This window comes from Pecten maximus, chromosome 17, assembly GCF_902652985.1.
Source record: "Pecten maximus chromosome 17, xPecMax1.1, whole genome shotgun sequence".
In the NCBI taxonomy this organism is placed as follows: domain Eukaryota; kingdom Metazoa; phylum Mollusca; class Bivalvia; order Pectinida; family Pectinidae; genus Pecten; species Pecten maximus.
The window spans coordinates 19,221,379-19,246,121 of record NC_047031.1 but is presented as its reverse complement, the minus strand read 5'-3'; the positions used below and the strand labels follow the sequence as shown (position 1 = coordinate 19,246,121).

The following is a 24,743-nucleotide window of genomic DNA, read 5'->3' as shown; positions in this document are numbered from 1 at the left end:
ATTACAACTGAGAATTTCAAATTAATTTTCTCCAATCTTTCCTATGGTAATTCTATGACTTTTAACTCCTGACAGAAAAATGTTTCTGCTGTTACAAAAAACATTTAAAATTAAGTCCCAACTAATCTGCCATTATGGTAAAAGATATATTCTCATCAGGGAAATCGATAAGTTATTTTATCTTTAGAGTTTTTTTCTGTGCTTGTTCATTAGACAAGTCAGCAGCTCTCCCATTTTATATAGCTTTTGTATCATAATGTATCAAATATCACGTTTCAGTTTCCAAGTTCATCTAAGTCTTTTCCGGAGGTTCAGAGCGATATGAACGACTCGGCAGTGCACCTGAACCAGGCCGCGAGCGACATAGTCACCTCGTCTCGTGGTACAGCTCAAGAACTTGCAACCTCTTCCAACAGATATAGCAGTACCTACCATACTTTTGTACAGACAGGTGAGTTTTTGTAATTTGGTCAATGTTGTGGCCACGGTAACCTCAGGTGAAGATTCGAGGTGTGTGGTTTGAGGCTCCCTATCTGTGTTGGTTTGTGCCTCTCAGGAAGCTGATAAATGGGCCAGTCCGTGCTGTCATGGTCGTGTCCTGGGGCAAGGTGCTTTACCCTAATTGCTCTAGGTGGCATGCAACGGGCCTCCCGTGTGTTAGTGAGGTAGTCACCAACTACTACAAAGAGACTTTTCCTCAGGGGACAAAAAAATACCAGCAAACAAAACACATTGGGAAATATTATATTTCCTTGTGCCATATGAAGTTGTGATTGATGCTCCTTGATATACCTGGTGGGCCATTGTCACCACCCTGTTCCTCATTTAAATGATTTTTGAATTAACTAACTTGGGGCAGGATTTACTTTATCTGTATTTTCATTAGTGTAAAAGTAGCAAAATGATATGTATGCTTTATAGACATTTTTCTTTTGAATAACAAGTTTTATGAGTTCACTACGGTATAAATGTCTCTGTTATCAGTTCACTACAGTATAAATGTCTCTGTTATCAGTTCACTACAGTATGAATGTCTCTGGTATAAGTTCACTACAGTATAAATGTCTCTGTTAGGAGTTCACTACAGTATAAATGTCTCTGTTATCAGTTCACTACAGTATAAATGTCTCTGTTAGGAGTTCACTACAGTATAAATGTCTGTTATCAGTCCACTACAGTATAAATATCTCTGTTATCAGTTCACTACAGTATAAATGTCTCTGTTAGGAGTTCACTACTGTATAAATGTCTCTGTTATCAGTTCACTACAGTATAAATATCTCTGTTATCAGTTCACTACAGTATAAATGTCTCTGTTATCAGTTCACTACAGTATAAATGTCTCTGTTATCAGTTCACTACAGTATAAATATCTCTGTTATCAGTTCACTACAGTATAAATATCTCTGTTATCAGTTCACTACAGTATAAATGTCTCTGAACTTCCAGGTCTCACCATGGCTGGCAAGTCAAAGGACACAGAAACACAATCACAAATTGTTGGAGGATTAAAGAGTGTTTCCATGGTTTCCAGTAAACTTCTGTTGGCTGCGAAATCTGTACTTGCCGACCCCAATGCACCAAATGCTAAAAATCTGCTTCAACAGGCAGCCAGGTAACTTAGGGTATTAGAGTAGTGTGATGTCTCTGTTAAATAAATGGTGTAAAATTCCTATATACATATAACCGTTTTTTCATGGTTTTGATTCTGCATCTAATTTTGGCTTTTTCACTGTGGATATGTTTCTGGCACATGGTCATTTCTAAGAAATAGAGAAAGTCTGAATATACACATAAATGATAAATATGTTGTAATTACGAAATATTCAACCACAGAGAGAAAACAAAAAAAGCAGGCTTTATTGAGATGTCCAGTTCATTCTGGATTCTTAAGAATTGCTTAATCAGTCAATAATTACATGTTTTAGTATTATTTTGTGTGTTAAGGTCTGTGACTGAGAGCATTAATCAGTCAATAATTACATGTTTTTGTATTATTTTGTGTGTTAGGTGTATTATTTTGTGTGTTTAGGTCTGTGACTGAGAGCATTAATCAGCTCATCACCATCTGTACGGTATCTGCCCCTGGACAGAAGGAATGTGACAATGCTCTACGTCAGATTGAGGTACGGTCTGTAAAACATTTAAATTTACAAATACATAGGACTGGAACTGTTGTAACCTTATTTAGCGCTACAAAATCTTATATGTGGCGGGCGATGAAAATAGTTCTGTTAATAAAAATCAAATATACCCTTGATTATCATATCCTTAGACATTATCAAGAAATTTGATTTTTTGTCCCTCAGGTTATGAGGAGTCTACTCGACAGTGCTAACGAACCAGTATCTGACATGACCTACTTTGAGTGTTTAGAATCTGTCATGGAAAAATCAAAGGTAAGTAGGTCACTGTGACCTAGTTTTAGTGTACTGGCTAGTGCTTGACCTTGTTTGTTTTGGGTTTTTTTGTCACAGGTATCAGCTACTATGTGTTGGAGTATTTGTATCGCAGGGGTAAATTTGGGGATTTTTACCAATATCATTTTGCTGAAAATCTCATTTTCAAATATATTATATTATAACACAAACATTTGTCAAGGACCTGAACTCATTACTTTAATTACAGCAAGTGTTTAACAATTCCATTAATTAGTTAGGAAGTGTTATTTCTTTTTATAAGTTTAATAATTAAATATAGTGAAATCTGATTTCACAGACCAGTAACTTGAACAACATCATGTACTATCCTACTATATCCAACAAAACAGCCAAATTTCCTCCAATGTCATTTCCGACAATGACTTTACAGATCGCTTACTTTTGCAGCATAATATGGAATGGAGAAACCCTGCTATTAAAGATATTTCAGGATATAATTTAGTCTTATTAAAGGGCTGAAACTCTTTCAAAGGCAGGAAACTACTATTACCATATTCGACCTGACAAGCACACCTGTCCCTGTATGTGCACTCCCGCCTTTTTCCAGAAAAGGGGAGAGTGCCGTAATTTAAATATTAAAAGTTAATTATCCCATTAATCAGCTAATATAATTTTCTCTTTTAACCAAAGACTCTACATTGTTTTATTGCTACATTAAAGTATATGAAATTTTGAGGAATTGTATCTATGTAGCGAATGCAGCTTTATGTTGAAATGGTGGCATGATTGATATAGGGCACCTCTCATGTAAAGCGTATCTGCTTTGAAATGAGTTTGTGTGAGTTTTGACTGGTTTTGTCTTTCTTTAATCTATATATCTATAGAGACCATTAACATCACAACTATGAATACTGATGAAATTACTAGCATCTAAATATTTGTAATCTGGATGTAGGTGTTCAGCAGAGTTGTTTGACATTCATATCAATATAAATGCTGTAATAAATTTTACATTATTTTACAACAGTTGTGAAACAAGTTATATGAATTTATAATCTTGTTAACCCATATTGGTCAGACGTTGTCTTGTATAGAAACTGACCCTGTTTATTTGATGTTTCTTAACTTAAGAAAATTCATTAACTGAAATTTTCCATAGAAATTTGGAAAGTTCCCTATAAATTTTTCCTTGTGCCCTATACTGCTTTCCTATGAAAAACTCAAGGCTGAGGAATTTCCTTAATATTGATAACGTTGATGAAATCAGGGCTTGGAACATTGAGGAAAACCAATATGGTTGGGCTAATGACCTCAACCCTAACTTACCCTGGTGAAAAGTGGATGTGTTATTTGTTGTAACACCTCACCACTAATGAACAATTAAGTAGGACGTATGTAAAATGAAATTGGCATTCATAGCATCATGAATGTTAAATAGCTCTGCTGAATCTCTGTAAGAAATGCTTTGCTAAGATTTCGTTTTGTACAAGTATACTGAAAACCTTCATCACTTTAGGGTGACAGTTGGATGAAATTGAGCTTGAATTATTTACTCATTACTGTTGATATGTGCTCGGATGTTGCATCTCAAACTGAAGAATCTTGCTAATATATTTTCTTGTCTCAGAAACTGAACAATCTCTCTGCCATGTTCATCTTTACTAATGCATTTGGATCTACTTTGACACATGGATAGACGTCTTTTAGTTTTAGGGAGTTTTTTTGTCAATAATTTTTTATTTTGTGAATTTTGTTATTTTTTTATTTTACCAAACCATGAAGAACAAGGTAAAACTATTTGTACATGTTTAAAGCTGTATTCCAATAATATGTGTCTTGTTTCTTACTACAGTGGAACTTCGTTAACTCGAACTCGGATAACTCGAATACCCCGCTTAACTCGAAGTACCTCGCCGGTCCCGGCCGAATTCTCTCTTTATCTTAGTAAAAAAAACTGGGAAAATTCGAATTCGGATAACTCGAAAAACTCGGATAATACGAAGTAAAAATTTGGTCCCAACAATAAAAATCCTACTTGAAATGTTCGAATAACTCGAAGTATAATTTTCGTCGATCGGTGGCAAACGCCGACATTTTTTAAGAGCTAACTTGTTAAATTCCGTTTGTAATACTGAACCTATCGGCACTACTAACCTACATGCTATTATAAGTGTTTCATAAATTCATAAAAGAAATTGTCGGTTGAATCTTAATAACAACAAGTCTTGGTGATAAAAAGTACTGCTTTACTTACATCAGGTAATTTCCAAATGCGGTCGCCGATATCAGTACACACGATAGTCAACAACTCATCTACCCGTCCGCTCAAGCGGAACTAATCTCTGACACACCGGTAGATCTACCCGGCTGATGTTTTTACAGGTGTAGAAATGACACAGTCACCGGCGCCTATTAAATCTTTAAATTGCTGAAACAATAGCGTAATTACTGCCGAGGTGTTCAGAGTACAACTGTAACGGTCAGTGCTGTCTATTAAATCGGATAAAACGCCAACTCAGTTACAGTAACATTTTATACGCACATGCGCAGCCCAACTTCCGGTGCTAATACACATGGAAATGGCGTGGTTATCAATAAAAAGTAAGTAGGCCGATCAAACAGTATTTTATATATGTCCAATAAAAGGTAATGGTTCTGTTACGTTTTGTATGCAATCTGTGTTAAACTTAAACGGTTATTTGTTTTGACATTAATAACTTGTTATTTTGTCGAATTCCGTTTTATCGTTTACCGTTTGCAAACATGACTTGCACATCAGATCGTTATTGAAGTGACTAAGTGAAAGAAACTTTATCGTGACTGTATATCGGCAAAACTACACCAAATTACAAGTGACATAACGAAACATTACATATATATTTACATGTATTGACCAGTCTTCACACTAAACTGATGAGCGACAGAGCGAAGTTATAATGATTATATAATGTTGACAAATATTGACCAAACTTTTCACCAAAAACGATAACTCGCTTAATACGAACACTCGGATAACTCGAAGTTTTTTCGTGGTCCCGTCGACTTCGAGTTAACGAAGTTCCACTGTATTTAACAATTTTAATTTTCATAACTTAATAAATTCAAGTCAAAATATTTCAAATGTATCTGCTACTATATGAGTGTTAACCTGAAAGAGATCACATACTACAAATAGGGTTGTGTGTTTAAATGATTGAGTTATACACAATATACTTTGAAAATCCGGTTTGGTTTTTAACATGTGACATATAGATCAAAAGAAAACATTATTTCTATGCATGTTTTAAAATTAGAATTAAACAGTTCTGGAATATTTGATCTTCAGATATTTTTGAATTATCTTGAATGTAATCAGTGAAACTTATGTTGTTGCTAATGAAATGATATTTTGGCTTATGTTTGTAACATTACTTCTGATTGGTTGAATGTTATGTACATCTTTTGTCTTGTGAGTGCATTTTTGATTGGCTTATACTTATTGTGTTCTGTTTTTTCTTTGGCTAACACACTTTGTTTACTCGAGCCTTCATCTGTGATGTGTAGCATTTGAAGACATTTTCCAGGGGCATATCTGGGTAACACTTTCAGTTCTGTTTTTGTTTACATCCTTTTGTTTATTGTTTTCCTTTTAGAGCAGAGATATTTCTCGTTACTTCCACTTTACACAAACATAAACAACCTGCCATCCATTATTTTTACTTAAAAGCACTGTACACCTGCCCATCTCCAAAGCACAGAGTAGAATTGAATTATGACCAGGCCAGTTTCTACAATATTCTTAAATTTCTCATAAAAATGCATAAAAAAATTTAATTGAAGTTCGAGATGCTGGTCTTTTCCCCTCAAATCCAATATAATGCTTTCCTATTGAAAATTTTGCGTCAATAAGGATTCGTCCTTAAATTGAAGAATGTTTAAGGATGAACCCAGTCAGAACTTGATCCTGGCAAACATTGATAAAAAATATGGGAAATTTCACACTATCATATTTTGGAGACGATCTTGTTCAGTTCTTGCATTAAACTTAAAATCCAGTGAAGCAATCTTATCTGATTTGTATTAAATTGAGAATCATAGTGTGAAAAGCCTGAAACATCAAAATAGAGACTGGTAAACAATATCATTTTAGATGTTTTTGGTTCAGTAAACAATTATCATGAGCCGATAGGAACATCAGAAAGAGAGATATCTGATTTTAACAACAGACAAAGATGGAAATTAGAGAAATTATCAATCTCATTAGTGTTAAATTTTATTCATTTTGTTGTATTTGAAATTTGGAAATTTCTCCCCCTTTTTGAGCCCCTATGTGTTACCTCTTCATGGCCCCTGTTTCTAATATAGGGTCCAAGCCCCCGATCCCTTTCTGATACCTGATTTTCCTAATGGCCATTTTGGCTTCCTGCTTTTCTGATTTCATCCTCGGCTCCCTACCCCAAGGTATCTAGACATACTCAGACATTTAAAGTCACCACTTACACCACATACATACTCACATACCCTGCACAATCTGTTCTCATAAAACACAAATTTTCTGTTCGTTCCAGCATGAATATGTTTCTTATTGTGCATGAGATTACTATGTTTAACTGTACTTTTATTTTTAACAAAAAAAAATTAAAAATATTTGTCATCTTAACAGCTGAGTTACCATCATCTTTTTCTGTCTGATCTGACCTTTGTTTAGTTCTATAAGAATTGTTTGAGTTTTAGTATGAAGTTAACAGGATAGTCTTACGTTAACAGCTAACATCTACTTTCGTTATGGTGATTTTGCTAACATCATTTTTCTTTTCTCAATATATTGATATTTGCATTTATATTCAATTTGCTTCCTTTAAGAAAACAAACTTTTAAACTTTTATTGAAAATGTATCAAACTATCTTGATCATGCTTTGCTTGCACATATGCATAATCTTGTTCAGTTAACATGTAGCTCAAATACTCATTTTCCTTATCTTTACCGACAAGTCTGTATGACAAGAAAACAAAGTCAGGGTATTTTTATTGTGGTGGTATGATACCCTAATACCTTCATAACATGTCAAGAAGTTAATCTCAATTTCATGTTAACTTTGTTAAACATGGATTTTGTTTACTTTTGAAAAGATTTGCAATGTTTTAGCCATTATGGAAATGTTGCATTCTGTTCTCTCTTGACAGGCTCTCGGAGAAGCAATGACAGGGATTACAAACCATGCCAAGCAGGGTGAACTGGAAGACTTCTGTGTAGCTGTACATAACTTCGCAGGATCTGTGTGTGGGTTAACTGAGGCCTCATCACAGGTAAGGAGAAACAGAATCTTTAAATGGAACTCTAGGCTCATCTTGGTTGAGGAGAAATAGAATCTCTAAATAGAAATCTAGGCTCATTTCAGGTAAGGAGAAACAGAATTTTTAAATGGAACTCTAGACTCATCTTGGTTGATGAGAAACAGAATCTTTAAATGGAAATCTTGACTCATCTTGATTGAGGAGAAACAGAATCTTTAAATGAACAATAGCTGTCTGATATTCTCTGTATCTGTCTACTTTATATGTTGTAGGCTGCTTATCTGGTTGGAGTCTCTGATCCAAATTCAGAACCAGGACGACCAGGATTGGTCGACCAATCACAGTTCGCCAGAGCAAATCAAGCCATTCAGTCGGCATGTTCAAATCTAGCTAACCCAGCCAGCTCCCAACAACAGGTAGCTATGACCTTTGACCTCTATGTGAGGGAATGCTAATGTACAGCAGCCTAACACTGGACTACTAAGCTTGGCTGCTGTTTACTCCTGTCTTTAATAGGCTTGATCAGCTAGTGAATGTTACACACCCAATAGTTATCTCCCTTGGCAGGCTTACACCCATCAGTTATCTCCCTTGGTAGACCTACACCCATCAGTTATCTCCCTTGGTAGACTTACACCCATCAGTTATCTCCCTTGTTTATTGACTCCATGTCTGTTGGTTGTTGGTTTTCCATGTTGCTAGCCATTGTTGGCCTATAATGAGGAACAAAGGAGAGCAGCATTGGAGGATATTGAACTTGATATACAGGTATATATGGTAAACTTCATCTTTATTTGAAGGACCACAAGCTTTCAGCTTATGATTGACATCTGATAGTTATCACCAGTGATGGAGAAATAATGTACAAATAGTTACAGAATTGTCTGCCATTTTTTGTGTTCAAAATTTATGTTATCATTCCACAAGATGTGATTTCTGTGTCTTTTGTGATCTGCCAACATTCAGCAGTTGAGACTTTTGATTGAGCACTTATTATTTAAAAATAAGGGAGAAGACATTTCAGAAAGTCAATGAGGGAGGGAAATTTTTGTATTTTGTAATGGAAATTAGAATGTAATTTTCAATAAATTGTTTTAATGCAAGAAAATTTTGCCAACTGTGTAAAGTTAACTGATGAGAGTAAATATCTCCATTTTACTAATAATGATAATAAATAAAGTGATTGATTGTTATAGATTTAGAAGTACTTATGTATGTGTAAAGTTACGAAGACAATTATTTAATAAACTGAATTATTTTGTGTTTCTTCTTTTTTTCACCAAAGTACTATGCCCAATGGAATTGTAGGTCTTTGGTAGGTTGATCTTTGACCTTCGACCTCTGACCTTATGCATTTGAATGTAACTATGGAGACTGTTGCCTTAGTGACCTGCCCATGTTTAGATATACATATATATCTATATATTTGTAGCCTCTTTGTGTCCGTTAGGCCATGTTTGTTTGATTTATTTGTGAAATTTACTTTAGTTACCAGTTTCTTGAAGTGTCTGTAGCTTTTGATGCGTCCCACCACATCTGTTTCATTCGATTCTTGTTTAGTTGATTTAGTTTCCTTATCACTAGGTTTGTCCTACACCCTAACAAAACACGCTGTCTCGTCTTGTGCTTTAAGAGGTTGATTTGTTCCTTAAGATTCAAAATATCTTTATGAAATAAATATACTTAAGATGGAAAAAGATCACAGGTTTTAAATGAATTTAATAAAATTGATTAAAAAGTTGAGGAAAAATCATCAATTTTAGGCAAATTGTTCCTTCTCTCCAAATTAAAATTTTTGTTTGTTTGAAATATATTTAAAATTCTAAAATATTTTAACTTAATTTTACTATATTCTTTTATTATTATTATTATTATTATTTGATTTTGAGATATTTCTTTGTTGTTCTTAATCAGGAACTGCAATTTTTGGTCATTTCTCATAGTTTTAATTGTTTTAAGACTAGATTTCTTTAAAAGTTGATGTAAATTGTCAATGTGGCTCAAGCTATTACAACAGTCTCCAGGATTTGCTTCAAAAGATGCTTCAGATTTAAAATCAGAATAATTATTACAAACTAATTTTAAATTGTTTTGATGATATGGTGTGAAAAGAAATACAAACTGCATGTCTTGACATATTGAAGTGATGATTTTGATTTTCAAAAAAGGATAATATTTTGTTAATTTTTTGGGTAAACTTAACCAAAAAGAAACCGCATGGTTTGGGGTTAAGTTATTTAATGTATACTGTAACATTGAATTCAACAGATGCAAATTTCAACAGTAACATCAAATTTTTGGTTTTAAATGCTTTTAATCAGAAATGCTCAAAAGATATGTTATTTACTTATCAGGAATGTCAGATTTTTTATTGCTGTTGTTGTTGTTGTGTATTTATACAAGATTCACTGGTGTTCTGGGTCTAAGGCACATATGGTTGCAGATTGTGTTGCAAATAATTTCTCTCTTTATATGTAACTTATGATGGATTTTTTCTTTCTTTTTTTTTTCTTTGTTAAATAAATGAAGTTAGATGACACTGTAACGAGCAAGTCAACCTCACCCTGCCACCAGTGTTTGTAATCACTGAACAATTCTTGGCAAATGTTTTGATTTTCAATATTTAATTAAAACAAATATTGTCTTCAAACAACTCGCACATCAAACAAGAAGATTTGCCAAGAAATATTTTCCACATCTGTTCACTTAATTAGCAGACCACTTCATCTGTACATAATCCAGGTCTGCTGGCTCAAAGTGGATTCATCCATTTTGCCCAGTAGGGGTGGTTTGTGTAAGTCAGGTATGTTTCTCAACTCTTTCTCGGAGAATTTCACACCTGTCTTCCCTCCTTTGTGTCACAACCCACACACTTTCCCTGGCACTTCCTTAAATGTTCAATTATTTTTCATTTATTTATTTTTTTCAGATTTTTTTTCCTGATTTCAGATTTTTTTGCAGTTTATTGTTTTCCCTTTTATTTAAGCAATGTTGGGAGACAGTCAATGTGTGAAATTCTATTTTTATTCATTATCCAATGAAAAGTCTTGTATCAAAGGTTGAATATATATATTGACCAATAACAAGTCTTGTACTGAATGATTTAGATCTGCAGTTGTCTTGTTTTTGTCAAGAGATACAAATATCGACCAATCACATTTACTCTTACATGTTCTTCACCAATGATAGACCATGTTACATTTGATTCTAGCTTCCAGCATGCCATGGAGAAGAAAAAAAGAAAATGAGTAGAAAGTCCAAATCACTTTCTATGTGCTGCAATACTCATGGAGTAAGGCCAATCGTTGATCATGTAACAATGTTTCTGATTGTTCATGGCCAGGCATTGATGTAACGATGTTACTGATTGGTCAATCATTTTGATCACTCTCCCTTTTGATCTTTCAATATCTTCTTTCTTTATTAGCTCACCTGCCCGAAGGGCAAGTGAGCTTATGCCGTGGCGCGGCGTCCGTCGTCCGTCCGTCGTCCGTCCGTCCGGCCGTCCGGCCGTCCGTCCGGCGTCAACTTTTCCATTCAAGCAACTTCTTCTCAATAACCAAAAGGCCCAGAGACCTAATATTGGGCCTGTAGCATGCTGGGGTGAAGGGCTACCAAGTTTGTTCAAATGAATAACGTTGACCTTCATTCAAGGTCACAGGAGTCAAAAAGGCTAAAATCTTTAAACAACTTCTTCTCAATAACCAAGAGTCCCAGGGAGTTGATATTAGGTCTGTAGCATGCTGGGGTGAAGGGCTACCAAGTTTGTTCAAATGAATGACCTTGACTTTCATTCAAGGTCACAGGGGTCAAATATGCTAAAAAAAAATTAAACGACTTCATCTAAATAGCCAAAAGACCCAGGGACTTGATATTGGGTCTGTAGCATGCTGGGGTGAAGGGCTACCAAGTTTGTTCAAATGAATGACCTTGACCTTCATTCAAGGTCACAGGAGTCAAAAAGGCTAAAATCTTTAAACGACTTCTTCTCAATAACCAACAGATCCAGAGACCTAATATTTGGCCTGCAGCATGCTAGGGTGAAGGGCTCCCAAGTTTGTTCAAATGAATGACCTTGACCTTCATTCAAGGTCACAGGAGTCAAAAAGGCTAAAATCTTTGAACAACTTCTTCTCAATAACCAAGAGGCCCAGGGAGTTGATATTTGGCCTGTAGCATGCTGGGGTGAAGGGCTACCAAGTTTGTTCAAATGAATGACCTTGACTTTCATTCAAGGTCACAGGAGTCAAAAAGGCTAAAATCTTTAAACAACTTCTTCTCAATAACCAACAGATCCAGAGACCTAATATTTGGCCTGCAGCATGCTAGGGTCAAGGGCTCCCAAGTTTGTTCAAATGAATGGCCTTGACCTTCATTCAAGGTCACAGGAGTCAAAAAGGCTAAAATCTTTAAATGACTTCTTCTCAATAACCAAGAGGCCCAGGGAGTTGATATTGGGTCTGTAGCATGCTGGGGTAAAGGGCTACCAAGTTTGTTGAAATGAATGACCTTGACCTTCATTCAAGGTCACAGGAGTCAAAAAGTCTAAAATCTTTAAACAACTTCTTCTCAATAACCAAGAGTCCCAGAGACCTAATATTTGGCCTGTAGCATGCTGGGGTGAAGGGCTCCCAAGTTTGTTCAAATGAATGACCTTGATCTTCATTCAAGGTCACAGGAGTCAAAAAGGCTGAAATCTTTAAACGACTTCTTCTCAATAACCAAGAGTCCCAGGGAGTTGATATTGGGTCTGTAGCATGCTGGGGTAAAGGGCTACCAAGTTTGTTCAAATGAATGACCTTGATCTTTATTCAAGGTCACAGGAGTCAAAAAGGCTAAAATCTTTAAACGACTTCTTCTCAATAACCAACAGTCCCAGGGAGTTGATATTGGGTCTGTAGCATGCTGGGGTGAAGGGCTACCTAGTTTGTTCAAATGAATGACCTTGACCTTCATTCAATGTCACAGGGACCAAACAGGCTAAAATCTTTAAACGACTTCTTCTCAATAACCAAGAGTCCCAGGAAGTTGATATTGGGTTTGTAGCATGCTGCGGTAAAGGGCTACCAAATTTGTTCAAATGAATGACCTTGACCTTCATTCAATGTCACAGGGACCAAACAGGCTAAAATCTTTAAACGACTTCTTCTCAATAACCAACAGTCCCAGAGACCTAATATTTGGCCTGTAGCATGCTGGGGTAAAGGGCTACCAAGTTTGTTCAAATGAATGACCTTGATCTTCATTCAAGGTCACAGGAGTCAAAAAGGCTAAAATCTTTAAACGACTTCTTCTCAATAACCAAGAGTCCCAGGGAGTTGATATTAAGTCTGTAGCATGCTGGGGTAAAGGGCTACCAAGTTTGTTGAAATGAATGATCTTGACCTTCATTCAAGGTCACAGGAGTCAAAAAGGCTAAAATCTTGAAGCATGCTTTCAAATAACTGCAGGATCCATATATGAAAAGATCACTGCATTGCAGGTGAGCGATTTGGGCCCATTGGGCCCTTGTTATAAACTATTTCTATTGTTTTTCTAATTTTTGAAGATTTGGAAAAATGTATGTATTTTAATTTGTATAGTATCTGATAGTTTGTTCAGAAAAACCACATCATCATCATTGTGTCAGCCAAGAAGTAGATGGTTTGACATTAGGATATAGATATACCCAGCTGCCATCCATTAGTTCCTATACACTTTGCAGAAGATGTTTTGAAATTCAGTAAATATTATTAAAATATTGTGTATTGTATTTTGGTCTGTTACCTTCTGATAGTAATTAATACTTTTATACTCATTAATAGTCAATATGATTATTAATCCTCAAAATGCAACATTTTTGCAAAATTATGTCTTTTTAGAAATTTATGTTAAATTGAGAGCATACTTTCACAGAATACCATAATTTTTTAATAGATTATTCATAATGTAATGTTATGGAACATATTTCATGCATTTTTGGAATATTTTAGAAAATCCTCCCTTGATTCCCCTGAATCTTCAATGTGATCAGTTATTCTTGGGAGAATTGCCATTGTCATTGACAAAGGAATAATCTGTAAGGTTATTCTTGGGAGAATTGCCATTGTCATTGACAAAGGAATAATCTGTAAGGTTATTCTTGGGAGAATTGCCATTGTCATTGACAAAGGAATAATCTGTAAGGTTATTCTTGGGAGAATTGCCATTGTCATTGACATAGGAATAATCTGTAAGGTTATTCTTGGGAGAATTGCCATTGTCATTGACAAAGGAATAATCTGTAAGGTTATTCTTGGGAGAATTGCCATTGTCATTGACAAAGGAATAATCTGTAAGGTTATTCTACGGAGAATTGCCATTGTCATTGACCTAGGAATAATCTGTAAGGTTATTCTACGGAGAATTGCCATTGTCATTGACCTAGGAATAATCTGTAAGGTTATTCTTGGGAGAATTGCCATTGTCATTGACATAGGAATAATCTGTAAGGTTATTCTACGGAGAATTGCCATTGTCATTGACATAGGAATAATCTGTAAGGTTATTCTTGGGAGAATTGCCATTGTCATTGACAAAGGAATAATCTGTAAGGTTATTCTTGGGAGAATTGTCGTTATCATTGACAAAGGAATAATCTGTAAGGTTATTCTTGGGAGAATTGCCATTGTCATTGACCTAGGAATAATCTGTAAGGAATGGCAAAGTTGAAGTTTTTGATTCACTTAGATTATTTCAACAGGTCAAAAGAGTGTGTATATTCTTTATGGATGGCAGTATAGATTTCAGTTTTTGTAATAGACATGGGTTTTGCAGCACATTGAAATTGACATATATAACTCTTTGAGATATACTGTTCCCACCCTATGTATATCTGTATTACAAACCTGTTTGTCCGTTCTTGAAATGTTAGGGTTATATAAATCTTTTTTTTTTTAATTTAAAGCGAAAATTGTTAAAAATAAAAATTTGTGTTATAGTTTGAAACCATTCAGAGAAAGAAAAATATGAACACTACACTACATTCTGTTGAATGAAAATATGCTTTTTGATATGTGTATTGGAAGATGGTTATTTTGATCACAGATGTGAAATATTAGCTTTGCACCGCATAAACAGCTGTATATGGAAAGTGTAGATAATTTAGTAAAGATATATGTATATATATATATTATATGTATGGATCCCATACCTGGAAATATACTGCAGATATTCACCAAGATATTTATATATCAATATGCATGAGCTACGGATTAAAAATACTTCGTCTTCCCCTGGGGTGGCTGAAACATTTTGCTGAATTAATTTTGATCACATTGAAAAATATTTCAAAAAATAAATTTTCTTTACTGAAGAAAAGAAAAGAGAGGAAATATCAGTTTTTAAAAAAAATGTATAAATAACAAGATTAAAAGAAAGTGAATGAGGAGACAGGAAGGGCAGAATATAAAGGGAGATAATTTAGAGGTGAGGTGTTCCAGCTAAACAAAGGGAGATAATTGTATCAATCATATATGCAGTCATGCCATATATATATTCTAACCAAAAAAAGGTATTTTACAATATTACAAGCACGTTTTGCAAGAATTTGAAAGAAATTTTGAATTATGAAAATAATACTTGTAAATATATTTTGCAATTATTTTCAAAGAAAAAATAATTTGCTTTTTTTTTTTTAAATAATGGATTATGAAATTTTATCAATACTTTGAGTGCTGCAAATATATGTTCTTGTGTGGGAATATTTCATCTTATTTAAAAGTAATTCTGATTTTTCTTTTTTTATAGATGGGAACTTTCTGTTGTTTATGTTAATTTTTTTTTATTTTTTTTTTATTTGTAAACAAGAAAATAAAACTTTCACTTTTGTAAGATTCGAAGTGTTTTAAGTGACAGAAATCTGTCATGTTTGAGTTTAATGTTAGAAATACATTTAAACAATTTGATTAATGATCATTTTGAATGCTAATCAATTTTTGGGTGATTTTTTATAACAGACATTTAACAAGTTTTGAGGTTAAGAAATTTAAACAAAGAAATTTATTGATATCTTAATTTGTTATTTCAGACAGTAGTTTTTCTATGTCATACACTAAAATGTTTTCTTTTCAATAATATCTTCAAAAATATTTCATGATTTCTTCAGATCAGCTTTACAGTTGATATGAAAATACTGAATCAGATATTTTTTGAAAATATATTTTGATTTTTTTTTTAATTTCTCTTGACGATGGTGTTAGTTCAGAAAATCAAAGTAAGCCAACAGTACTTTTAGTGAATGTTTTTGTTGTGGCAGAATTAGATAAAAATGAACCTGGTTTGTATTACGAATTGTTTCTGATTATATTCAGAGAAAACAATTATACAAGTCTTTCAGGTAATTTGTTGGTGTAACAGGTTTGTAAAATAAGTTTAAAAAAAACACCTTAACTGAAGTATGATTGTAACTCAAATCGCACCAAACATTGTGGATTTGATTTGATATCTGTTTTCACTTCAAGGTTCTATCGGCTGCCACCATTGTCGCCAAACACACTTCAGCTTTGTGTAATGCCTGCCGTCTGGCTTCGTCAAAAACCTCCAATCCTGTTGCTAAGCGACATTTTGTGCAGAGCGCTAAGGATGTTGCCAATAGCACAGCAAACCTCGTAAAAGCCATCAAGGTATGATTTTGTCCGTCAAGAGGTTTTGTATGTTACCCTGCTTCTGTATGTATAGAATCTAAGATAAGTTAACATTTCCTATGAAATGTATTAAATTAAAGACAATTTAGTTGATGTAATAAATTAATGAGAATTAAGTTGGTGAAATGAAAAATTTATGAAGATTTTCAAGAAATTCATGTAAAATAGAAACAAATGAAAGATTCTGTTTGTCACACATTCATGAATCAGACTGATAACAAATCAAAAATATTGCCATATGCTCATGAGTACACCATAGATCTGCTGGGTAGGAAATCTGAAATAACATTTTCACATGTTCATGAAAACAGCATAAATCAGATGGGAAGAAAATCTTAAATAATATTATCATACGTTCATGAAAACAGCTAAGTTTTCACTTCATATCCGTTTCTGTGATGTCATTACAATGCATTTGTCACCATGAAGCTATTACATGATAATTGAATCAATGGAAGATACAGCCTATCACAGCTGGTGGCCTTACATGTGTGGTCATAACAATTTATAAACATATGTGTAGTGTGACACAGATGTATTTGTTTCATTAAGGAAGAACTTAATAAATCTTAAGCTTAAAATGGGTGAATATACCCAGCATTATATGCTGAATGCTTGAACATTGATTAGAATAGAGTTATGGCCCCTTTTTCACATATTTTTCATCAGGCTCTAGACTCTGAATTCACAGAAGAAAATCGGGAGAGATGTGCTGAAGCAGCCAAGCCTCTTATTGAGGCAGTTGATGAACTCACAAAATTCGCTTCATCTCCTGAATTTGCCAGCGTGCCAGCCAAGATCAGTCCACAGGTATGTACCAGATTTTAGAACCCTTTCATCCCTACAGACATCAATGAACTTATCAGGATCAGTAGATAGAAAAATCCATTTTAAATACTAAGGGAAGTGAAGAATTGATATGCATTTATTGATTGGTGTTGAAAAATCTGTTTGTAGTGTGCACCAGTTTGATCAATATTTCTTAACTCCAGGAAATTCCTTTACTTAAAATTTCCCCATAGAAATGCATCAAAAAGATTTAAGAGAAGTTATGTAGCTAAGATTTTTTCCTTGAATTCAATAAGGCCAAATAGAAATCATTACTTGGTTCTCTGGCCTGCACGCATCTCGTTAAAGGATGTCACATTGCCAAATTTATTGTAAAGATGATAAAAATTGGGAATGCATCAGCCGCCGTATTAAAAAAAAATATTGAAAACTAGCATGTCGGTTATACTGGTAAGTCACCCAAGTCACGAAATGTTTGAATAAAGAACAAATAAAGACAAGAGTTTAAATGATTATGATTTATTTACCTTGTGTCAATGGCAGACAATTGCACAGAGAATGGCACTTATTTGGGCAGAAGACACCAAAACACAAGTAAAATGTTTTTATTTTTATTAACCAAACTGAGCTTAATTAACAAGATACCGGGAAACATTAATTAACACAATGCTAAAATCATGTGTGAAAACAGCAGTTTTCATTTGAAAACATAAAATTCTTTTGCATCTCATGTAAAATAAAAAAGATAGGCCACCCTGCTGCATCTCTTTTAGAAAAAATAAATTGTCCTGAAAACCAATCTTTACGCCTCTGTCATGAAATTAGGGGAGCATATAATGCTACACTTATCCATCCCACCTGACGCAATGTAACTAGTTCTTCTCAGGAACTACTGAAATGATCCTCACCGAACTGTGTTTCGGGGTGTCAAGTGGTACCAGTGGCATTTATGTCTTGCAGACATTTTCTAGTTTTTTATGGCCTAATGCTTTTATATTGAGGGATTCTCTTCAGTTAAAGAACACTGATAAAAACAGAGCCAGAAAGGAGACTTCACTATTTAATAAGAAAGGAGACTTCACTAGTTCACAGAAAATTAATTTGTAAAAAGTTTACACAATATTCACATCAGCAGCCTACCTCTGCATTGATAATGGCATTGCGACTAACAGTTACATCCCCTGAATTGGAGCCCATTTTATTTAAGATTGATAATATTATCTTTTGAATGACTTATATTTAACAGGCTAAGAAAGCACAGGAGCCAATCACATCAGCAGGTAAAGCGATGATTTCAGGCGCGTGTAGCATGGTCCAAGCAGCGAAGCAACTGGCCGTCAACCCGAAGGACCCTCCTACCTACCAACTCTACTCAAACTACTCCAAGAGTGTGTCGGACGCTATAAAGAAACTGGTGTCCTCCATCAGGTTTGTCTTAACAATTGGTTAAGCATCCAGACTATAAAGTCACTTTGATTTTATATGTATCAGTTTAAAATGTGAAAATTGAAAATATTCTGTGTTTTAAGAAATATGAAGAAAATAGTTTAACCTCCATACAAAAGCCAAGTGTGAAAATCCTTTTCTGATATCTGGAATTAAAACTCTAGATCAAGGTCTCCATTGCTATTTATAGATTTTTTCAAACAATGGCATTAAATTACAGAGAGGGGTTAGTAGAGCACAATTCTAGTTAGGTTGTATTCTGATGTCCACCAGTTGACCGGATATGTATTCTGATGTCCACCAGTTGACCGGACCGGATATTGTCATTGTTTGTGTTTAGGGACAGTGCCCCAGGACAGCGAGAGTGTGACGATTCCATGGAGAAGCTAAGCCACTCCATCCGTACATTGGACCAGGCAGCATTATCTGCAATTAGTCAGAGCCTCAAACAACGCCACGACAAATCTCTCAAGGTCAGTACACCAAGGTCATACCGTGTTGCCCCTGCTAAGTCCTATTGCTTGGTCTTTTTCAGGAATTTAAAACACCACCACAACAAATCTCTCAAAGTTGGTGCATCAAGGCCATACTGTGATATCTCTACTAACAGTGATCTCTTGGTCTTATCAAGTTAGAATCTGAAACAACACCACATCAAATCTCTTCAAAGTCAGTACCCAAAAGTCTGTGATATCTCTACTAAGGGTGACTTCTTTGTCTTATTGAGTAGGAGTCTACAACAAGCAATCTGCAAGAGAGATTTCATGGTCACGCTATAAGACCAGGTCATATTCTGTAATCCCCTCCGAGGTCTTCTCTCTGTCTATCAGATTTAAAGACCAAATTAAATCTCAGTTATAAATGGTGCTGTTGCCACATGTAGGGATTGCTACTGACTACATTTTACAAATTTTCACTGAATTTACAGGCGTTCCAGGAGCAGATGATCAGCAGCGCCCGCCAGATTCAGGAACATATCGACCAGGTCCGTGTCTCTGCCAAGGAGGAGCCAGAAAACCTCGGACACAGAGTGAGTCGACATTACAGGGAAAGGCTGAAAAATTCACAACAGTCATACCTATGCACTTAGTAAAGTAAAATTACAACCGTCATACCTATATGCTCAGTAAAGTAAAATGCTCACTTTTGTCTGCATGCATGAGGCCATCTTTATTTCAGTGTTACACAAGATATCTCACAAACTACTCAGAAGAATTAGTTCATAATCAAACCGTTGACTTAATTACATCAAGTTCTGAACAATGAAGGTTAAAAAGTCAAAGGTCACATTTTATCTTTTTGGAAAAATGATTAATTTTTTTCTCCTTTAATGTCTCAGGTTAGGAACCTTCCCCACCAGGTGCTATTTAAATTTAAATGTCTGTATGTAGGTCACCGTGATGGCCAGCTACTTTGATCCCCTGGCTGACGGAGCAGTGGGCGTTGCATCTCTGGTCACCAACTCAAAACGGCAAACCCAGATTATTGACTTGACTAAGACGGTGGCCGAGTCTACTCTTCAGTTTGTTTATTCCTGTAAAGAAGGAGGAGGCAACCCCAAGGTATGATACATATTATGTCTAGTATATCTAAATTTATTTAATGGATCGCAAAAATAATAACTTGACAAAAATCATTTAACAGTGAAATAACATTTTACAATATTTTCGTAATTTGTAAACAAATAATCAATTTTATATTTAAGTTCCATAACATCTTTATATTCTCAAGTGTATTCGAAAAGTTTAAAAAATTTTAACTTTTATTTTCTGCCAGGCTATCCACACACACCAGAATATTGATACAGCTGCTGAGAATACAAAGGATGTCCTTCAGGATCTTCTCCAATCACTGGAGGAAGCCGCCTCACAGGCCGGCATGGTCAACAGTATGATAGAGAAAATAAGCAAGTCCATCACTCGGGTAAGATTTACCTCCCTTGGTGTAGAGTCATCTCCCTTCTTGTAGGATTATCTCCCTTTATTTAAGGGTTAATCCCACTTGAAACATTATTACCTTATGTAAGTTTGTAGATAAGTCTGCCTTACAGGTGAAATTTTAACTGTGTAAGTATATATAGATGTTATTGTCATCCCATCCATTAATCGATAATTTACTTATGAAAAAGTAAAAATAGAAATCCTTATATGAAATTGACTCATTAGTATTTTAGACAACATTTATCTATGAAATGAACATAATTTCTTCAGTAAACTTCAGACATTTTCAATTTAATTAGAAATTTTGTCCTTGTATGGATGTTACTCTTTAATTTCCTATGATCAAAATAAATTCATTTAAGAACTAACCTGGGTGGTATTTATCCTAGATGAAAAAGTGTGCAATTCATTGATAGAGTAATCATTATAACACTTTACTTTCTTTTGATGTTATAGACAAATGAAACAGTAACTTCTGTTTGTTTGGAGTTGTCTCCCTTCTTTTAAGATTATCTCCCTTTTTATATAGAGTTATTCCCCTTTATTAACATTGATTATCTTGTGATGTTATAGACGGACGAAAGAGTAACTGTTCAAGAAGATAGAAATTATGTGGATTATCAAACCAACATGGTACGACTGGCCAAAAATATTGCCATGACAACTCAAGACATGGTTGCCAAGTCAACCACCAGTGTGTCAGAGCTTGGAGGATTAGCCAATCAGCTCACAAGAGATTTTGACCTATTAGCCAATGACTCGCGAGGAGCAGCAGCATCCACAGCCAGTAGTGATGTAAGATATATGATTTGTCAGAATTAAATATCTTAATTACAAAATTTTCACCCTTCTTTTATTTCCATCATTTCTAAAAGTTGTTTGTTAGGTGTTACTCATTTGACAGTGGTTTAAAGTCATGTAGGTTATGTGTTTGAGTATCCAAAGTAACTCGTATTTGATAATTGTCTTAAAATAACCATATAGAAATTGTATGGATCAAGTAATTCTCTTGTTGAATTATTCATAGACATGTCACATGTCTAGAAAACCCAAGATATAATAATTTATACAATGTAGATATTGCTGGTGTCATTCTGTTATAAAGTTGTTACATATCACATATATTTATACAAAAAACAGTGAAAATATAGTAAAATTTATACATAATATTATCTCTGAAGCTAACTTGGTTGAAATAGTTTGGTAAATATTTTAATCCTTGTCAATACCTTTATCTTTAAATCATGACTTTACAGGTTGCCAACAGAATTCGGACAACAGTACAAGATCTGGGTAAATGCTGTATAGAGTTGGTACAAGATGCTGGTAACTTACAGAGTAATCCCTCCGACACATTCGCACGACGCGACCTGGCTGACCACGCAAGGAGTGTCAATGAAAAGGTAAAAATTATCAATGAAATAATTTCTTGTTCTGACGATGAGATACAGCGATTTGTTGTACATACGGTATCCAAACAGTGTCCTAGCTCTACCAAGTTCTTTAGTCGGATGAAAATCCATTCTCTTGTTAACAAACATCATCTCTTGTATGAATTTATGTGTTAAACATGTTTGGCTGGAAATGAGGTCACCGTTACTATGAATATAATTTTGACATCCTTGCTCAACCTTTAAGTTACCTCTTTCTTAGTTGTACTTCCTGTACTTTCTCATTTTTACCTCATTCTTAATTGTACTCTTAATGATTTTTCTCCTGCCAGGTGTCCTTCCTGTTGGCTTCTCTCCAGGCAGGATCTCGCGGCACACAGGCTTGTATCAACGCGGCCAGCACAGTGAGTGGCATCATTGCCGACCTTGACACCACGATAATGTTTGCCACAGCTGGAACTCTTAACTCTGACAGTGCTGATTCGTTTGCTGACCACAGGTAAATTCATCAGGAATTACAAAATAATTTAACATCAAACTATTCAAACTCACAAATACAGGTAGTGCATTTTAATAAACAGAAGTTCTTACTCTTTCCTTGCATTCAAAGTATTTGTGTGAATTGGACTTGAAATTGTGAAATAAAGGTTAAAATTTTGGAAAACATTAATCAGCTTTGAACTACTGATCTATAACACCGTCAGGTAGGTAAAAGAATTTATAATGTAAGAACGTCTTTCCAAAAATATAGTTTATGTTTTTTATCAAATTTCTGATACATGTAGGTGTATAATTTTCTACAGCAAATTCATGGCAGTTTTCATAATGAAATTATTTGAGAACAATAAAAAATTGTCTCTTTGTAGAGAAAACATTCTGAAAACAGCAAAGGCGTTAGTCGAGGATACAAAGACACTTGTAGCCGGGGCAGCGTCAAATCAAGAGCAATTAGCAGGTGCAGCACAAATGGCCGTGAAGACCATCACACGGTTGGCTGACGTTGTCAAGTTCGGCGCCGCCTCCTTAGGGTCTGAGCAACCTGATGCTCAGGTAACTATGACATCTCTTTAGGTTGTTGTCTAGTTTAGATGCTGAAGTAATAAATACTTGATAATTATGTAGTCTGTTTTAGTAACAATTTTGAAATCCAGAATATTTTGAAGCTTTTATTTGGAAATGATTGATAAACAAAAATTACTTACTCAAGAAAAAAAGAAAATTAACGGGGTAACCTCATTTTTAAACAAAATTGTATTAGATCCAACAGTAAGCCCATGCCTTGTAATAAGACCACTCAGATATGTATTACAATTCAGTGAAATGTAGACAAATACTATTTCAACATTTCAATACCATACTGAGACATTGGCTTATAACAGAAAAAATAATGTGGAAGAAAACTGATTTTGTGTTAAAAATCAAGGTTCATGTTTTGAAATAGGGAAAGGTTTAGGTTTTATGAGAAAAATAATATCTTGACAGTAGATATCTAGGACTTAAACAAGATTTGATCTTTATCATCAATTATACCTGAGATTTTTCATTTTAAAATCGGTGAACAGATCTTGATATAGGTTCCACACCTGTAGTAGTATAATTCAGATAAACCGGACAAAAAACCGTTGATGTTTCCAGGTGATGATCATTAATGCTGTGAAGGATGTGGCCTCGGCCCTGTCGGAACTGATCAGCGCAACCAAGAATGCATCGGGTAAATCTGTCCAGGATCCCGCTATGTTACACCTGAAGGAATCTGCCAAGGTGTGTATCTATATATAGCTGTATATCACCTGTACGCATGACTAGCTTTACGTGTCTCAAACTCTCTTTCATTTTCTCTTCTATGGTTTCCCCCTTTTAGTTTTTTTTTCACCAACTGCAACATAATCTTTCTTTTGAATATTAGTTAAAATAATTATAGAAATACAACCAAAAATAAAACAAAGGATGCAGAGATTCGCTCCATTATAATGATAGAGTTAACACTAAGAAATTTGAGGATTACATATGAAAATCAGATTCTGTCCTCAAAGATAACTATAAGTTATGATTACAGTAGTTGCCATGGAAACGCTGTCATGAAATCCATTTCCATGGAATTCTCTTTTTCAGGATAAAGATTCTTTATAACTACAAGTTACATATTGTTTGCTGTTTATGATATGATTATCAACTATATATATGATATTGTTTATATATATTTTTCATATATTCTGTGTTTGACCTTGTTATGACACCAATCACTGCTATATGATAAGTTTGGTGACACACAAAACCAATATTCCCTAAACAAGATACACAGATCTGGGGATTAGACTGGTGTCCATATTTGGTCAAAAACAGAACATAGTGGTTTATGATATATAATGATATTTATAATAGAAGTTTGTCATGTATATATGTATCTACTATACTATATAATCTTATAGTGTGTGTATAGTGAAATATATCGAGTTAAAAAAAAAATTGTGGAATTTTCCCTCTTCTAAAACATTGAAAGTTACAAACTTAAGTGGAATCTTAAACCCTGTCATATATTAAAAAGTTATAAAATAAAAAGACCCTGGAAACATTGATCTTGTCGGACATTGAAATCTAAAGAAGTTCAATGGAACCCTCAGCCTTGTAAAATCTAGAATGTTTTACATAGATTTAGGAGCGATCACACAGTTTTACCACTACCTGGTAGTTGCAGAAGTGATATATTTTTTCAGTGTCCTTATGACAATTGTAGAGTTTGTCAAACATTAGTATATTTTCTAATAGTTCTTACTTTATCTTTATATCAAAAGAAAAAAGAAAAAAAAAACAGTTTTATAAGAAAAGAAAAATAATTACATGAATAGGCCTAAAAAAAT

At 34.4% G+C, this 24,743-nt stretch overlaps 1 protein-coding gene across 6 annotated transcripts in view; it reads left to right on the top strand.

Annotated features, from left to right (window-relative positions):
• LOC117315470 (talin-1-like) overlaps window positions 1-24,743 on the top strand; it is a 103,058-nt gene that overhangs the window by 51,669 nt on the left and 26,646 nt on the right. For 4 of the 6 annotated variants that reach the window (XM_033869673.1, XM_033869672.1, XM_033869671.1 and 1 more), the window contains exons 18-36: window positions 280-451; window positions 1,450-1,615; window positions 2,033-2,126; window positions 2,310-2,399; window positions 4,164-4,169; window positions 7,546-7,668; window positions 7,929-8,072; window positions 16,137-16,298; window positions 16,989-17,129; window positions 18,355-18,536; window positions 18,895-19,027; window positions 19,483-19,584; window positions 19,946-20,116; window positions 20,331-20,477; window positions 21,068-21,289; window positions 21,751-21,897; window positions 22,218-22,384; window positions 22,752-22,935; window positions 23,521-23,646. In XM_033869673.1, coding sequence (XP_033725564.1) covers window positions 280-451; window positions 1,450-1,615; window positions 2,033-2,126; window positions 2,310-2,399; window positions 4,164-4,169; window positions 7,546-7,668; window positions 7,929-8,072; window positions 16,137-16,298; window positions 16,989-17,129; window positions 18,355-18,536; window positions 18,895-19,027; window positions 19,483-19,584; window positions 19,946-20,116; window positions 20,331-20,477; window positions 21,068-21,289; window positions 21,751-21,897; window positions 22,218-22,384; window positions 22,752-22,935; window positions 23,521-23,646 — 2,679 coding nt within the window. The remainder of the gene's footprint in view (window positions 1-279; window positions 452-1,449; window positions 1,616-2,032; window positions 2,127-2,309; window positions 2,400-4,163; window positions 4,170-7,545; window positions 7,669-7,928; window positions 8,073-16,136; window positions 16,299-16,988; window positions 17,130-18,354; window positions 18,537-18,894; window positions 19,028-19,482; window positions 19,585-19,945; window positions 20,117-20,330; window positions 20,478-21,067; window positions 21,290-21,750; window positions 21,898-22,217; window positions 22,385-22,751; window positions 22,936-23,520; window positions 23,647-24,743) is intronic. The other 2 variants (XM_033869674.1, XM_033869670.1) reach the window with 1 other exon arrangement.